Genomic DNA, 18012 nt, shown 5'->3' with positions numbered 1-18012 from the left:
AGTCACTGCATCCCAACCAGCCTGAAGGAAGCCCATCCCAATCCCAGGGCTGGGAAATAAAACCAGTTCCACAAGCTGTATCTGGACATCCCACGTGCTGACTGCACACTCTCTCTGTGACCGACTCAGTGCCACATCACTGAGAACAAACTCCTGTGCTTTGGACAGAAGCAGCACAATTGATGTGAAAAAAAAAGAATTAAGAGCTGAAACACACCACAGGGACATGACAAAAACACACAATGTAGCTGAAGTTACCTGTATTTTAGTAGGGAAGAGGAGGAGGAAGGGGATAAAGGAATCAACAATCCAATCCATTATTATACACAATTTGACATTTTTGGGTACACACCACACTGTCATAGTGCCAAAATCCTGCCCACAGTTTTTCAACCCTCAAGTCACAGCACAAGCCTTTGATGCTCTAGTACTGATGACAACTTTTCCATCAGCTGGAAATCCCATCTGCCACACTGCCTGCCCTAATTGGACAGCTCACATTCCAAAATAAACTCACCTTTCCCCACAACACCTCCCAGTTCAAACCACAATTTGCACCCTGCCACAGGCCTGCCTATATAGGTCAAGGCTGCTAGGCTTCACTGCTTTGTGTATTACAGTTTAAAGAACGCTCTAAATTCAAGGTTTTTAACTTTTTAATCTATGGGGAAAACTTCCTATAAACTCAGATTAACGACTGCTAATGCACTGAAGAAAGGAAACCAAAAACCTTCCTCCTACTATAAAAACAAAATAGTGTGGCCTCTGTTTCTTTTCTGATAAGAGTCTTAAATACCAAACATTTAACTGCATAATAACATTCCCTGGCAGCCAGCAGCCTGCTTAGCAGATACATAAAGCAGGTAAAAGGGGAAAAAGTTAATTTCTTGGCTGAATGATTCCATCGGTAGCTATAGGGCAAACTAGAAAGTCTTTTAGTAAAGTAGCAGTTGATTCTTCTATCAATCTGCAGCACACACACTCTTCCAAGGAATGCATTAAATATGAAAATCATATCCCGTTATCATCTGTTCCCAGCTTTCAGCCCAGTAAGCTTTCCTTAATGAATGCTGTAGCCTAAGGGACGCGCGTGCTGCCGGCTCCTCGGAATAATGGAGTGATGCTCCCGTCCTGCCTATTCCGGCGCCGCCTGGCTGAGGGGCTTCCACACACAGTCACAAGTGACTACTCTTGCCAGCATGCTCCAAGTTATTACAAGATGTTTTTAGACATTTCATCTAAAAGAGCTTTGCTGCTTTTAGTGGAGAAAACAGCTCTGGTCTTGAACTGTATCATTTATATGGAGATAGGAGGAGGGATTAGGAGCCTGCATTACTGCAGATATATGGCAGCAGATATTTAAGTATTCCTTGTCAGTCTTTTTGTCTGTTCCTTAGATATGCAATCTCCTTCTGCTCCTTCTGAGGAAAGGTCAAAACACACAAAATTATAAACACAGCACACGGCTCCTCGGCTGCAGTTCTGCAAATATCCCTCATTAGGAACATTTCCTCCTCGGTCACGACCATCTCCACACCATCCAGCACAGGAATTATAAAAGCCAACAAGAAGACGTGTGCAAACAGTCAGAGGTTTTTTTAATTCCGGCTCTCTGGATGAAACTATTGCACTTTTTACTGGTGGTTCTCCTTCTCTCGGGTGCTACACACAATTTCACACTGCACGTGCCAGCACTGCAATCCCCATGGAAAGGCTGTGCAGCTCCAAGGAGAGCACAGTTTGAATAAAGCCCATTTCCCCCCCATTACCTGCTTGCTGGGTCCTGCCTCCTTGCCACCTCCTGCTGACAAGCTGCCCTCTCGAAGGGATAACAGGTTTTTAATTTCCCTTCCGTACCGCTCCTACAAGGGAACAAATCCGTCACACAAAACTGGAGGCCGAACAACCCCCCCCAGCCCGAGACATCACTTTGCAAAACGTGCACCTTTACATGCAAAGCCCCCACAGCCTTTTTAACTCAGACCATATTTAAAAGCAGGGATCTCATTTGCTCCTCATTTTTCCGCTCCCCTGCCCAGGCAGCGTGGCCTGTACACAATCTGCTGCAGGGCTTTCATACACATTTATTCATGCTCATCATTTAGAATCCCGCAGAACAGCAATAACCTGTTGGCTCATTTTATTGTATTTATTTATTTATTGTATTTATTGCATCCCAACCAGCACCTGTAGCACCAAAATATTGCTGCTGTGGTGTGTACCCATCCCTTGGGATGAAACAAGCTCCACAATGTGTTTTTCACACCCCATCTTAAAACTGGCTGGGCTGTTGTGAGGAACAATCCCTGGCAGAATTTCCAGAGAGCAGCCCTGCAGGGAAGGCTCTGTTGCTGCACTCTGGGGTTTATTGGAGCAGAGTTGGGAGAGGAGCTGGGCAGCACCTGCAATTAATCCTGCATGCTGCTAACTGCAGCCCCCAGCAGCAGCACACTGAGGCTGAAAACACACTGAAAGAGCTACAGGACCTGTGCTGCATCAGGGAACAGGCTTGGGAATGAATCCTTCACACAATTAACTCGCCTGCCTCTGCCCTTCACTCCGCTCCCAGATAGGAGCCACTCAGGAAACCCAAACATGGAATTTTAGGAAACAAAACTTCACCATGTGAGGAGCTAAGATGCTCAAAAGAAACTCAGATGTAACTCCTGGATTTTGCTGAAAGCTGAAGTGAATTTATTTATACTCCTAAAAATTACTGACCAAACACAGGGAGCAAAAGTGCATCTTTCAGAAACAAAAGGAGGTTTGTGAGCTACAGCCACGTAATAAATGGGCACAGAGTTGTGATAAAGCATTCCTAAAGGGCATTCTCTATGGAAAAAAAGGAGAGAAAACAGCAATAATTTCTTCCTGTGTGCTCCCATGATAGATTAAATGATTGCATGCTCCATAACTCTCCTGCTTTCCATAACTAACACGGAGGAGATGTCATTTGTTCAGCAGCTCTGAAAAGTAACTGTAACTTGGCAAAGATAAAATGGATGGCACAGGAACACAGAAATGGAAGGACTGAACAAAAACCCCACTGAACAAAAGCCCCACGTGCAGCTCGACCTGTGGCACTGGGACTGGGACTTGCAGCAGGTGTCAGAGCCACCAGCCCTGACACTGGGCAGACTGGTGTGTACCAGGGCTGCTGAGGAGGAAAATCCCCTTCAAAACAGCAGGGGAAAGCTGGCACTGCAACACAGCCCCCTTCCTGCTTTGCTTCAAGTAACAAGTAAAAATCAGAGGCAGGGAATGGCACACCCCAGGGAAAGGCTCTGAATTCTGGGCTACTGCACTGCAGCCAGGGAAAGATGTTCTGGGAATGTCACCAGATCCAACAGGCTATGGCTGTGTGAGAAATAAACACAGCCAAGTGTTTCTGAGGAGTGCCACTGCTCTTAGAAAGCAGGAATGAACTAATTTCCCTCCCAGACTGTGCTCCCTCAAAAACCTGGCTCCATGCATCAGTGGCACAAGCAGACGTTGCAACTTCATTTTTAAAAATCTGGAGTCATCACTTTGCAACATCCCAAACTGTACTTTAGGGGAAAACAACAACAACAACAACATAATAATAATGTGATTCAAGAAACCTCAGAGCTTGGCTTTTTCTTACAGCATCTCTTGAATCTGGGGTACTTCACACCTGTCTATCCTACAATCTGACATACAGACTCTGACGGAGTTTGCTTCCAGCTCTAGGACATACCAGGAGATTCCTGCATAACAACAGCAAACACCCATGATCAAGTCTTATAGGAAGATACTTCCATCTTCCAGATGCTCTCCCAGCCTGTGGTTTCCATGTGAGCCTCCAGCTGCAGGAATTCCCGGCGCAGGGCCTGGTTCCGGCGCAGGGCCAGCTGCTGCCGTGCCGACACTGCTTCCAGGTGCCTCTGCAGCTTCTGCCTCGCTCTGCAGGGCAAAGAACAGGCACTTGAAAGTGTGAAAATAAACCAAAAGCATCCACCACAATCACTCTGCCTCAGACACACACACCAACACTGAGGGAGCTGCCCCAGACACCAAAAAGGAGAAGACTCGTTCTTCTGCACACCTACATTTATATAAATATATATGTGCCACTTATCTGCAGATGTATATGGGGGCTTTGGTGTTCCAAAGGGTAAACACATAAAAAATCTTCTCTAACTGTGTTTTAAATGGATTATGTGCTAGTCACTCCTATGCCATTAAATCAAAATGAAAACTAGCAGAGGAACGTGTTCTGGAAGTCACCCAAACGGGAACAGCGAAGCTGCGGTTTCACAGCTGCCTAAATCCATGGTGCCACCAAGAGGGGCACTGGAAATCCATCTGACCCAGCTCTCTCACACCTACAAACCAGATTCCCTTTCCTGATGACAGACCTTTTTCCTGATGTGCCTTCCCTGTGCCAACACAGGGAAATGGGCACCAAAGATGGCCCTGTCTCACAGCTCCCCTTCAGCCAGGAGGGAAACCGAAACCCAAAGCCCTCAAGATGTTCAGAGAAACTGCAGCTCTAAACCTGTTACATTAAACCAAATCTAATAAAACCAGGAAACAAAGTACATGTGATGCTGCCCCACCTGTCCAGATATTTTTTTCTTTAATTTGTATCTGCATTTTCTGCACCTTTCAGAAGAGGGGCTCCCACAGCACCCAGCACTCAGTCCCTGGAGCTTTACAGAACACCTCTGAAGAAAGGAATGGAACATTGGATGACACTTCTCAGTCCTATCTGGTTGTTGGGACTTCTGGATTTTATTTTTTTTTCCTTTGGTTTGCTGTTTAGGTTTGGGTTTGGTGGTTTTTTTTGTTTGTTTGTTTTTTTGGTGTTTTTTTGTACAGACTGTCCGTCCAAGCAATTTACATTAAATAACTGCTGTAGAAAGAATCCAAAGAACAGGACCAGAACCTGGAATACCCCCTAGGGCTTCTTAAGGCTTTCAACTTTCTAAGACCCTGGGATTCTCCAGCATGGACTAAGCTGTGGTGATTTTGTAAAAACAGGATAAAGCCAAGCTGCACATTAGTTATTCCCAAGATTTTAGTATCCATAGAATGAGGCATTTATGTTACTGCTGCAGCTATTTCATCAATAACCTGAAGACATGACTTTTGCATTACAATTAACATGAATATAAATGTATTATTACTGAAATACCTTCAAGACAACATTCTGAAGGCATTCCAAGATAACTAAACCTTTGTAACTAAAATAAAATAACCCCCTAAGAAGCTTTTAAACAGGCTTACAGGTGTGGATCAGCCATTGTGTATTCCATTCTCTGCCTTCCTAATTCCAGCCTTCTGGCTTCACTGGAAGAAAACAACACACAGTGAGATAAAAGCATTTCACCATCTGAGATCTCCAAACACCAGAACGTGGGGGTTTTGCAGGGCACAGCCCTTGCTGAGCAGAGAGGTCAGATCTGCTGGGAGTTACAGACTCATCTGCCAGCCCAGCTCTGAACAACTCCAAACTTCCACCCTGCTCTCTGTTCCTCACTGGAACAGGGTTGCTGGCAAGGGAAGAGATGCCTAAAATCCACATGGGATGCACCAAATCATCCAGAGATCCCAGACGACCCAGGAAGGGCTCTGAACCCCACCATGGGCAGTTCCCAAGCCCATTCCTCCCTTTCTTGCCCCACAATCCCACAACAGACTCCCTCCCATGCAAGAAACGGTTGGAAATTGTTCCCAGGACAGCTGCCCTGAACCTGCCACAGGGATGGACTAGAACACACTTCCAAAACCCCTCCCAGCTCACAGACCCCACATGCCAGTCAAGTATTTTATTTAGGAACTCAACTTGAAACCAAGCTCATATTTCCCTCCTGGCAGGTGAGCCCCACTTGCAGCACTGCTGCAGGAATGAGTGTCCACCAGGAATCCTGGTGGTGCTGAGAGCCTGTGGAGCCACCATGGCACTGCCAAACACATGCCAAACCACAAAGTCACCCACACCTCTCCCAAAGCCATCCCACAGGGAAGGTGGTTTTGGGAACAGAGTAAAGCTGCCATTATTAAACAGCTCCAAATTGCACCCGAGGATGAACAACCGTGCCCTGAGGGAAAAACTGAAAATAACCAAGAGAGGATTCCAGCAGATTCACCCTGCAAACTCTGCCACAAGCAAAGCCTCTTCAGGAACAGCATCAGGCTGTCATTAGGCAGCAAAGGGCACATCACACATCCCAACACTTTTTCATGGATTTGGGCTCTCCCTACACACACAGACACCCCTTCACAGTTTCCCTGCAGAGAAGGGAAACAGGAAAAACCCTTCCTGCCTCTCTATCTGGGAGATCAAGGCATCCCTTTGAGCCATGCGATCCTGGCAGCACCTGGAGCAGGATCAGGGCTGCGTGTTAAATGTGCACAATTTAACAGCCCCGCTCCATCTGGGATCTCATCCCTTCCATTTCCCCTTAGGCAACGGACAGCCAAGCACACGCAGTTTTCAAGATCTTGCTTTTACACTTCTCCAAGTAATTTTCCTGCACACTTCTCCAAGTAATTTTCCTGCCTCAGTGGAGAACACAGATATCCTAAGGGACAAAGAAGCCGATGGATGTGATCTGATGTGTGCTCTGATCCCCATTTCCCACCTCTCCATCCTGCAGGGAGCACACTGCGTTCCTCAGCTCCCCAAAACCCATTCCCTCCCCACCAGAGAGGGTTTTTCAGCTTTTTCTGCCGCAGCAGCCGCTCAGGCAGGCAGGGATACCCAGGGAAGGTCTCCTGGGGCAGGCACAGCAAACAAACCCCCGGGCGTGGGGCTGGACAAGGGCCCAGCACCAGGAATAAACCCCGGCCATAAACAATCTGAGAGGGGATTTAAAGTCCAGTTACACGTCCCGCCGTGCTCCATCTGTCAGGAGCCGAATCTTTGCTGACTGACTTCCCAGCCCTCTAGAACTTAGTATCCAAGGGGAAAATAAAAAGGAGATGAATGAGAACAAGGACGGGAAAAGCATCCGCCCTCCCTGGGCGGGAACCGAACCCCAACCATCCCGCGGGGGGACCCGGCTCACCTGGCGCGGGGCTGCGCATCCCGGGGGCGCCGGTGCCCGGGGGTGGTCCCAGTGGCCCCAATCCTGGCGCTGATCCCGGTGCCGTTCCCGATCCCGGTGCCGATCCCGATCCCGGTTTCCGCCGGTGCCCACGTGCGGCTCCCGCCGTGCCCCGCGCGGGACCCCGGAAGTGCCGCCCCGCGTTGCCATGGGGACGGGCGGGCGCGGCCTGCGCCGCCCAGAGGCGCTTTGGAAGCCTTGAAGACTTTTTTTTCCCTTTTTTTTTCTTTTCTTTTTTTTTTCTTTTGTTATTTTTTTTTTCCTTTTTTCCTTTTTTTTTTTTTTTATTTTTCAGTAATTATTTATCGTCAGCCCATCTCTCACCCTCACGTTGTTACCTGAGCCCCCGGCTTGGTGCTGGAGGGCACCTATCCATGTCACAGGAAAAGGGGGAAATTTGCAAAGCGCCAATCCAAAAAATAACTGGAAGCTGCTGAACAGTTACAGTTGGCTTTGCCGAGTTTATTGTACACCATGGTTTTCAATAAGAAAGCCCCCCTGATTTCCCCGTCCTCTGGAGTGCCAGTGTCCCTCTGGTGCTGTCACCTCTCCAAAATTCATATTGGAGAAGCCACAGTCAGGCAGAGCCATCTCCAGCCCTGCATTCACATCTCCAGCTGGAGAATGAAAACAGAACGCCCGCCTTTCATTTCCAGATAAAAACTTCAATCCCTTTGAAAGGAAGTTGCCAAATGAGCGTTTAAATTCCAGGGCCCCAATAAAATCTGAATAGCGCGGGAATAATTGAAATGAAGGAGAAGCGATACATCAATAGACAAAATTGCAGAGAGCAGTGAAATGCTTAAGCATAATTAGGATGGCAATCAGAGTACAATTAGTGCGAGATCATCACAGTAATTACGCTTCGTTAGAACTTCTGGCCAAGAACAGACACATGAAAGCTCAGCTGGAGCTGGAGGCTCTGGCTGGGGACATGCCTTGGCCTTGGGGAAATCGGGAGCTTTTGGGGTTCCTAGACTGGATTTGGTGATCCAGCAGCATTCCTGATGTTTCCAACACCTGCAGCCTCCAGCTCAGCTTCATGGATTTAAACTCAGAGTGAAAAACTCTGTGGAATGGATGTAGTGGCACCCGGCTGTCCCCAAATCAGCCTGGCTCAGATGTGTGTTCATCTAAATACCCAGCTCAACAAAGTATGGAGAACACTGGCTTGAGTCGGAGCTTTCCCACTCCAGGAATGCCCAGCAGAGGATTTGGGAGCCCTTTATTACTGCATTCCCCTATAGAGCACTTGTCATGAAGACTGTTCTCCCCCCTTCTTCTGTTTACTGAAAGCAAAGATGTGTTTTGGAGGTCTCCCTCACACCTTCACAAGGGCCCACAGGTGAAATCTGGCTCTGCTTTCAGAAATATTTGTGCTCGCTAAAAGAACACCTAAAACAGTGCAAAACTTCCAGGCGCTTCCAGCACTGTCTGAAATCCTGAGCCCACTGGAAGTCTTATTCCCAAACTGAAAAAATGGGAAGCCTTATTCCAGTTTTGAGGATTTGGTGGAAAGGGGTTGATGGTCCCTGACCCATTGGGCTGCACAGTTTATCTCCTGGGCAGCCCTGGGAGGTTTTGATTCACTATGAACCTCAGGGTGGGGCTTAAGGGTGTTATACTGCAGCAGGGCTCAACATCCTGCAATTTATTTAATGAAAAATAAGAAAATAAGGAGCCTTAGCCTGGTCTCCCAATGTATTTCCCACTTTGTTCCGTGTCTCAGTGCTCACCGCAGCCCCTGGGCTCGTAACTGACTCAAGAATAATCTCCATCCTCCCATCCCTGATAAGGAATGTGGTCCCTTCCCTGAAAGCCTACAAAGAGGAGTGTTTTATTTGTGTTCTCCCTGCAGTACTTCACACTTCTTTTAGATTGTTTTAATTTAATTTTGATGTAATCTGATAAGAGCTGTAAAACTGTCAAAGGAAGCTGCCTCCTTCTGTCGCATTAAGTACACTTTGAACGAAATGGTGGCTTTGTCCCCAGTGCTGCCAAACCAAAGCATCTCTTGATTCCAGTGCAGGGATTGATGTGCACTAATCTGAACAGCTTTACACTCTTTTTCATTTAGGGAGGCAGCCACGTGTCCTCTAGCATCCCCCTTTCCTCTGGGAAGTAACCATATCCCAGAACATGTGGGCTTGGCCTCACGGAGCTGAGCACTTGGCCACAGGCCTCTCACCTACCAGAGACCCCTGGCAGGCTTTCCCAGTTTTCCAGGGCAATGGATCCATGTGCTGCGCATGCCTGCTGCAGGAATGGGAAGCTCCTGGCTCCCAGGAAAGTGGGAAACTCCTTCAGAGCAGGAATTGTTGGTGTTCGTTGCAGGGTGTCATGGCACATGCAGCAAGTGGGGTGGGGGGGACACAAATTGCCCTGGAAAGGGATTTGCAGAAACACAGAGATGTGTTATGAAGAGGTTTTCCCTCTCTGTGCCTGGGTGACCCCTGAGATCCCTTGCCCACAAGCCAGGGCAGAGCCAAATGCATTTGCTTTTCTTTTTGTCAATGAGACACATAACACAGGCCCCGGTAGCTGTGTGAAAACATACAGAATTTACATAATGCCCAACCCCAGTCCTTTTTGTTAATGACTCAAGTCCCAAATGCAGAGCACTAATAACACACCAGGAACCAAAGAGCAGTAACAGCAGTGAGTGATCTCAGCAGAGCAATTGTGAGGATCCATTTCCTGTCAGCGGCAATGCCTGGGAGCGGTAATTAGCGTGTTGAATTTAATGTTCACATTTTAATACATTTAAATGTAATAAAATGCTTTTATTAAGTGGTACAGTTCCTCCAAACTTGTTATTACTCATGTCTGATGCACAAGCAGCGCACACCACGTCTGGCCTCAGCTCTGCTGCCTCAGGGAAGGTGACAGAGTTCTTCCAGCAGGAACCTGGAACGCAGAACACAACGGCTGAGTACACAAAAACCTGGAGACCGCAGCAGTTACAAGCATGTCATGTTTATTACAAATGTAAGGGCCTTAGCCAAAAGTGACATAATTGAAAAGCCCCTAGGCATGTCACTGTCTGTGGATTTTTAATTAATCCTGGAGAACTGAGATATAAGCACATACCACTGATATTAATGAGCCCCAGAAAAGTCATGGCACAGGGAAGGGCCTGGTTTAGAGACCATTTTCCAGGATGTCCCCTTCCTTCTCCAGCCATCTCCAAGTGCTTTTCCAGTGTCCAGTGCAGCATAGAAGGCTCCACAAACGGAAGGGAGCAGGTGTGGCATGAATGAGGCTGTTCCAAGGCAAAGCATCCAGAGAGGATGTCAGGGAGATTTCGGGTCTCAGTCACTCGTGTGACCAGGCTGCAAACACGAGGAGCCTCCATTCAAGTGTCTGCCGCTGTCTGAAGAGGAAAGAGGAGATTGACAGTGTTGAGTTTCCTCATCCCTGGAAAAATGAGAACTGAATTCAGGCTTTCTGAGATGTGAGCCCAGAGGCTGAGTTCAAACCTGACCATGCACAGCCAAAGGGTTCCACCCTCATCTTCCCTGAAAGCATCTACACCTCACACTCGTGAGCGCCCTGCGCCACGGCTCCTTCAACTTGAGTTCCCCAAGCTGAACCAGTTCTGGTGTATTTCTGTTCAGGAGAGGGTATTTTGGCTCATTTTGGAGCATGTCCTTCACGCCTGCAGTGAACAGACTGCAAGGAGCAGAAATGGCTCACAACACACAGCCAAACCCAGTGCCACAAGTGCCCCTTGGGGTCCCATGGCTAGGGGGACCAGGGTCCTGCTCAGCTGCAGCCTGACCTGAGGAGACAGAACCCAGCACAAGGCAAAGCCTGCCACAGGCACCGCGAGCTCCCCTCCTCACAGATGTGGGATGGAGACCATCCCTCTGGGGGCTCTCAGGATTCCCTGTGCCCGACTGTCCTGCTGCAGTGAGGAAAAGGGGACACTGCAGTGAGGAAAAGGGGACATGCACCCACACCTATTCCCAGCACACAAGGTCCTACCTCGCCTTCAGCGTGTTGTCCCCGGCACCAAGCCATGTTTTTGCCAGGATCCTCTTTCAGGAGAACAGCACCTTCACCACCAAGCTGTGTTCCCTCTGCTGTCCACTCTGCAGCTCCTGCCAGCGGGGCCACGGCTTGGCCAGGCCACTCCATCCTGCTCAATCTCAGTGCTTGCCACTGCTGCTGCTGCTTTAAAGGACACAGATCTATCAGGCAATTTCATTAGTGTTTTAACAAATTACTGGATTGATCTCATGTACAGACGGAAAGACTGAAAAAGTTTAGCTTCTACAAGCCATGAAAAATCAAAGGGAAAATATAAAATAACTGGGGAATTCTTTTAACTGAATTAGACATTTTCCTGTCAGTCCCACAGTTCAGAGCCCTTGGTTTTGAAGAGATGCTGCCTGCATTGACAGGGATGAAGCGTTTGGACAAGGTGAAAAGCCCGGAGGATCCCAGCACCAGGCTCAAAGGGATGTGTCTGGCCCATTGTCTGGTGTGATTAATGGAGCCTTTGCACAGAGAGATAACGCAATGTTTGCTGTGCCGGGGACGCCGCTGCACAGCGCAAATATCCCAACTATGAGGAATATTCAAAATGATAACAACAGCAACGAGCCCATCTATGTATGATTGGATTCCGTCCAAAACCACCTCAAATGATATTTGTTTTTTTCCTAATTGTCAGCCACTTTGATGCACTCGTGGTCAGGTTCAACAAGTGCTCCAGGCTCCAAGAGTTTGAAACAAAGGGAGGCACTTGGGTGAGCCATGTGGTGTGTGGGGCCAGGATCCGGGCGCGGCTCTTGGGACAGACACACAGACAAACACGGGGTCCCTCGAGGATCCCTGCCCTCCTCACAGCCCAGCATTCAAACATGCCCACCACCACGTCTATGTCTCAGCAGGAACACCTGCGGGTCAGCAGGTGGAAAAATAAAAGTGAGAGGATCAGCAGGAGGAGAAAAAGCGTGGAGCTCTGAGCTCGCGCTGTAGGGAGCCCCAACCTCCTGCCTGGGCACAGCTTTATTGCTGCCTCTGTTCCAGTCTCACTTCTGCCAGAGGTCTGGAGCTGAATGCCCAGACCTGGGAGTGCTTTGAGGAAGCGCTGCCTGTGCAGCCAGCCCAGCTCCCACCTGGGGTGAGTCCTGCACCCTGCTTCTCCCAATCCTCCAGTGCAGTGATATCCAAGTTTGAATGGACATGGTATTTTTCACTTCCCACCCCAAACCACCATGCTGGTTTGCTGTGACTGATTAGGCATTTTCCCCCTGTCCTGTGCAGAAGATTGTTCTGGTGGTGAATGAAAGGATCCACACATATCAACTGTTCATTTGTTTGTAAAAAGCAGAAGAACAAGCACGGGACTATTCAATTAATTAAGCTGTGTCTGCTCGGAGCTCAGCACCCCTGGGCCCTGCACTCCATTCAGAACACGCCAAACAGAAATAGGAACCTGAGGCTGAAGCTGACAAAAGGGCTTGAGCAGAGACGGAAAAATCCTCCAACAGAGCATTTTGACAGTGCTTAAAACCGCGTTCTAACATACCTGCGAGGCAGCATGGGGGGGACACACAGGTGAGCAAAGGCTGGGGCTCACTTCCAGGCTTCAGGTTCCAAATGCTTTGCCCGTTTGCAGACACACAAACCCCATCAGCCTCTCCTGGTGGCCCGGGGGGTGACCTGTGCTCTGTTCTCATCGGGACCTGACCCGAGAGAGGCGCCTGACCCCGAGCATTCTCCTCCTGCCGCTCCCCGTGTTCAGTGTCCCCGCTAGTTCAGCACAGCCACCTCCCGCTGTTACAGCTCCGGGACAAACCCTGGCCCCCGACAGCACAGAGCTGCCCCAGCTGGGACATCCTGAGCGCCCCAGCCCGGAGTTTCGCTCCCTCAATACTCGCATTATTTATTTTGCAGGAGGAGCGCGTTTGTTCTCTATGCCCGAAGCGCCGGGGACGCGCTGCCCCCTCGGGCGAAAGGCTGACAAAGAAAGGCGGAAAGGGGGAAATCCCCGTCCCTGTACCCGCAGCTCCGGGCGGAACCCCGGTGGCGCGGGGAGCACCCCGATGGAATTTGGGGAGCAGCTGCGGGGCCGCCGCTCGCCTTGGGCTGCCGCACCCGGAGCGTTCGGTCCCCGCTGCCGCTGCGGCCACGGAGCGAGCCCGGCCCCGGCGACCCCCGCCCAGGTAAGTGCCGCCGGTTCGCTCCCGTCTCCCCCTCACCGCCTTCCGTCCCTTTGGATTTTTTTTCCCTCAAAGCCATTGAATTCCGGCGATTTTACCATCGGGCAGCGCCGCGGAGAGCGGGGGCCGCCGCTCCAATCGCTAGCCGGGGATCCAGAGAGAAACCGCCTCTGGTCCGGCCGCGCTTCCAGCGGCTCCGGGCAAACGGGACCGACCGCAGGGGCAGTGACCGCAGGCACCGGTGACCGCAAGCAGCGGCTGACCGAGCGCGGCGGGGTTGAACCGGGGCCGCGGGAGGTCGCCCCGGACCCGGCAGCCTGTGCTGGGGTGAAGCGATGCAGAAGGGTCCGCTCGGAGGGCCGCTGCCCGCCGGGGCACGGAGGGGCCCGGGTTCCCGCTCCCCGTCCCCCCGCAGGTCCCTTCTTACCTGGGCTCCGGGCTCGGCTCCGCCGCCGGTGCTGCCGCTCCCGCCGAGGCACGGACAGGCAGCAGCCACAGGGAATTTGGGGTCTTGCCGAAGCCCTGCCGCCCTTCCCGAGGGGGGTCAGGGCCGGCGATGCCTCCCCCCGGCCCCGGGATCCCCCCGGTCCTCCCCCCGTATCGATTCCAGTCCGGCGCTGGCAGCGTTTAGGCCAGGATTGGGGGATAATAGGAATATCATCTGGAGACAATTACCTTTGGAGCGCGCTCGCTTCTCCTCCCAGACACTGTTATTTGAGCAATAGGATCATTTGATTTCATATCGCACTAAATAACCCCCGGCCGCCGCAAATTGCCGCCTTCTCAACAGCCACCCCTTGGAATAAATTGCACAGCGACTCCTTGGGCTCCAGCTTCTTCTTATTTTTTTTTCCCCCTTATTTCCCCCCTCCTTTTTCTCCTCTGCAGAACGGTATTTCGGGAGAAGCAGGGACAGAGGCCCGATGCTGGTGGATAAACTGCGTCCAGCAAAGCTCCAGCTCCCTTAATAAACTAAGCAGCCAAGCCCTACCCGCACTGCTTTTCCTCATGTTTTTCTCCCCCTCCCTCGTCTATTTTTTTTTCTTTCTTTCCTCCTTTCTTTTTTTTTTCTTTTTCTTCTCCCCCTTTCAAGCAGTTTTTCCCCTGCCAGGTCCCACTGACTGCAGGGCTCGATGTGCCTTTAAGGCTCTGTCAGCGCTCGCCTGATAATCTGGTCATCGCCGGCCTCATTAGATCTGTATTAATGTCAGCCACGGATTGCTAATTAGATTTGCGGGATAAATGAAATTACCCGAGTGGGCGGCGTGGGAGGGGGAGTGCAGTCTCCCAGCGCTTCCCAGGATTTACGGGGGGGAAAAAAATAAAAAAGGAAAAATAGAAGGGAAAGATAGAATTTTATTTTCCATTCTTTTCTCCTTCCTTTCCCCTCCTGAGCCCCATCCCCTCCTCAGGCTCCCCTCTGACAGCCACTAACCAGAGAATTCCCCAAACTGCTCCGTAGCTGGACCTGGGGGTTCTGCTAACGGAGCCCATCAGTGCCGCATCGGGTGCTCCGTGCCGAGGGATCCTGCTCGCCTTGGATTCATGGATCCCAGGGAGCAGCACTGCACTGCTGGGGTCTCACAGGGGTCGAGGGAGAGACTGATGGCATTATTCATCCTGTTTATTTATCCTTATTAGAAAATGGGATGAAAGAACAGGCCCCGGCGCCTGCCTTTAAGCACCGGCTGAGCAGCGCACACACAGCCCCAATTAAACACTGCCCGGACGAGGCCTCTCTCCATATTGGAAACCCAGCTCTGTTTAACGAGGACCAATTAAATCCTGCTTCATTTTACCTGCGATCTCACAACAAATTCCTTTTCTTCTTCCCTGGTAATTACAGGCAGAATCAGCCCCGCTGTCGGGGCAGGAAGCCCTCCCTGATAACCCACCTGCACCCCGGCTGGATTCCAGCAGAACCAGGGGCCCCTTCCTGCCCCCAGCCCCACCAAAACCCGGCTGGGACCAGCCCGGGCCTCCAGCCCTCTCCCACTTCAGCCCACCACGGTGCTGGCAGAGTGGGGCCCCTCCTGGGGAAGCATGTGGAGCTATTCCAGCCTGGCTCTTGCCTACATTCCCAGGCCTCCCCCGAGCACCCCACAATGTTAAAAACTGCACCCTGTCTCCCAGGGGACATCGCTGCAACCGGGACATTCAATTAAATAATCCTGGCCCTTTGCACCACAAATAAATGGCTTTTTTTCTTCCCACAAATATTTCCTTTCCCAAGTTCCCTTTCAAAAGGGAAAAAAAACCAACAACAACAAAGAAACAAAACCCCAAACTGGAGAACAACAGGAAAAAAAGGAGAGGGGGGGAAAGAAAAGAAAGAAACTGTTCTCCTTTCTTTTCCCTGTGTGCAGGGTAATTGATAGGCTCTATCAGAGGTCAGGATTTGCATAAGAATTAAGAGCAGTAAATTAATTTAATATTCCATGCACATCTCCAATTATTCCTGCAGACCTTTGTCTCCCCGGCTGGCAGAGAGAAGGTTCAGCTGCTCTTCAACCAAACAACATCTGTGCAGTTAATAATTTGATAAACAGCTCATACAAATAGTTTCTGAATTATCTGCCAAACCAATGACTATTCAGTTTGGAAACACTCGGCAAGGGCTGTGCCGGCGGCTCCGGAGCCCCAGCCCGGGGATTTGGCTGCGCGGACAGAGATTCGCCCTGCGTATCCCTAAAATATCAGCAGCCCTCTGCAACAAAATCCCATCAAGAACGATATGTGAAATAAGTTTTTAGCAGTAATTAATAAGAGCCCACGCTGCCCAGTGTGTGCACACCACCTGGAGAGGCTCACACGGCTCCCAGCTCTGGGCTCCAGGTGCATCCATGTGAGGTCTGTGGCCCCATGAACTGCTCTCACTGGGTGCAGCATTTTCAGCCCTTCAGCTGCTTCCTTCCCTGCACAGCCCCCTGGAAAGGGGCTGGGTTCTCCTGGCTGTCTCCTTGCCCCCAGTCTGCAAGGAAGAACAGCTGACAGTTTTTTCCTGCTAAATCCAAATTTCAGCCCAGGAAGAACATCCTGATTTTCTGCCAGGGAAACCCAATCTTAAAATAAAACTGAGTTGGCTCCTTCCTCCTTACCCACATGGATGCAGAGGTCCAGCTCCAGGCTGGCTAAGCACCACCAGCTGGAGCTGAGTGCCCTGGAGCTGAGTGCCCATCCCTGGAGGGGTTCAAAAGATGTGTGGGTGTGCAACCTGGGGACACCGTTTAGTGGTGGCCTTGGCAGTGCTGGAGGAATGCTTGGACTCGGTGATCTTAGAGGGCTTTTCCAACCTTCACAATTCCATGATTCCATATCTGCATGGTTCCTGCAGCACTCGCAAGCCTGACCTTAAGTTAGAGTGGCAAAGAGCTCCACTGGTGCTGCCACTGCTCCTCACTGCCCTCAGGCATTAAGCATCATTCCAAAATTAATAAAATGTTGATTTTTAAAAGATTATGAAGTTCTCCAAGCTAAAGAAAAGGTTAATGCACTTCTCCATAGTCATACAACTTTAATGTCTGCTGTCATAAAGAGCTGATTTTTTCTCCCATTTAAAAGGAGAATTTACATCATGAACAGAAATCCAGTAACAGGGACACAAACAGAAGCGCAGGGATAAGGTGCCAAATTTGGAGGTATGTCTGGGGCTTGATAAACCACTGCAGGCTTAACACAGCCAAAACAAGGCCAGATCCCCGACTGGGACTGTGGGACAGGCCAGACCTGGTGCCTCCCCTGGGGGAGGGAGATCCCTGCGCCCGGTGGAGATCCCACATTTGGGATTTGGAGCTCCCAGGCTCCATTCCTGCTGTTACCTGGCTGCAGCGTCGGTTCCGAGCTCACCATGGGGAATCAGCCCTCTGAATATTCAGCACCAGCAGCTCCAGGGCTGCCCAGAGCCAGGGATTTGCTGGGAAATGGAAGCTTTTTCCACTCCTTTCCAAAATTCAGATCAATGCACTGTGCTGTCTCTGGAGCCTGAGGCTGGTTTGACCTGAGTGTGTGTTTTGCCTCAGCTTTAATTAAACAAACACATTCCAGTTTTTATTTTGGAAGCTAATTGTGCTGTTTTAAGGAATTCAAATCCCCCTTTTTCCAGCCCCCAATTCCCAATGCTTCATGCTGTAAGGAGGGAATTGAACCCTCAGCTGTTTTCTGTCACCTAGCATGGGCATCCCTCCCTCCTGTCACATTCCTGTGGTTTGGCAGCCCAGGGCCTGGCACGGTGGGTTTTGGGACTGGGGAGATGCAATGCTGGCTCTGGAGAGCAGGATGCTGGAGATGTAGCATTTTTGGGGCTGTGGGCTCACCCTTGGAGCCCTTTAGCCCTTCTGGTCCCTGGATTTAACCCCAGCAGGGGGATTTCAGCACTGACACTTGCCAAGGGGCGCTGGGCAACTTGATTAATGTTTGCAGAGCTCTGGGCAGAGAGTGCCGTGTGTGTGAACATTTTATCATATTCCAGTTAGGCCACAGCCCCCCTGGACATCCTGGCACTGCCACATCAGCCACATCCATGGCTGCACAGAGCTTCCTTTGGCATCTCAGCCACCCTACCACCACCAAAGGCTGAGGAGGAAAAATCAAAACCCCAGCCTGTGGAGATTTCTGGTGCTCGGAAGCCACAATCCCAACACCGCTTTTTGGCACGGAAGATCTCTCTTTACAGACTTGCTGTGCGCCACTCTTTTCTTTATGGAGCCACAGAAGTGTCTGTAATGAGAGATTAAAATAGTAGTCGTGCCCCGTGATTTATTTTTGAA

General features: G+C 50.3%; 1 protein-coding gene and 1 long non-coding RNA gene across 2 annotated transcripts in view; both read right to left on the bottom strand.

Moving 5' to 3' along the window:
- The window catches only part of KIZ (kizuna centrosomal protein), a 28882-nt gene extending 21659 nt beyond the window's left edge, over positions 1-7223 (bottom strand). Inside the window, 5 exon segments of the mRNA XM_064709628.1 lie at positions 1770-1859; positions 3777-3924; positions 5251-5313; positions 7010-7148; positions 7151-7223. Of these exon segments, the coding sequence (XP_064565698.1) occupies positions 1770-1859; positions 3777-3924; positions 5251-5313; positions 7010-7148; positions 7151-7223 (513 nt within the window).
- A 316-nt stretch (positions 7224-7539) lies between these two features.
- LOC135446115 (uncharacterized) lies at positions 7540-12049 on the bottom strand. The gene is made up of 3 exons (XR_010439670.1): positions 11061-12049; positions 10164-10446; positions 7540-9980 (listed from the first exon to the last, which is right to left on the bottom strand). It is a non-coding gene; the product is annotated as an uncharacterized LOC135446115 (long non-coding RNA).
- Between the last annotated feature and the right edge of the window lie 5963 nt (positions 12050-18012).

This window comes from Zonotrichia leucophrys, chromosome 3, assembly GCF_028769735.1.
Source record: "Zonotrichia leucophrys gambelii isolate GWCS_2022_RI chromosome 3, RI_Zleu_2.0, whole genome shotgun sequence".
Taxonomy (NCBI): domain Eukaryota; kingdom Metazoa; phylum Chordata; class Aves; order Passeriformes; family Passerellidae; genus Zonotrichia; species Zonotrichia leucophrys.
The sequence above is the reverse complement of the archived record's forward strand: the minus strand, read 5'-3'. Positions and strand labels throughout refer to the sequence as shown.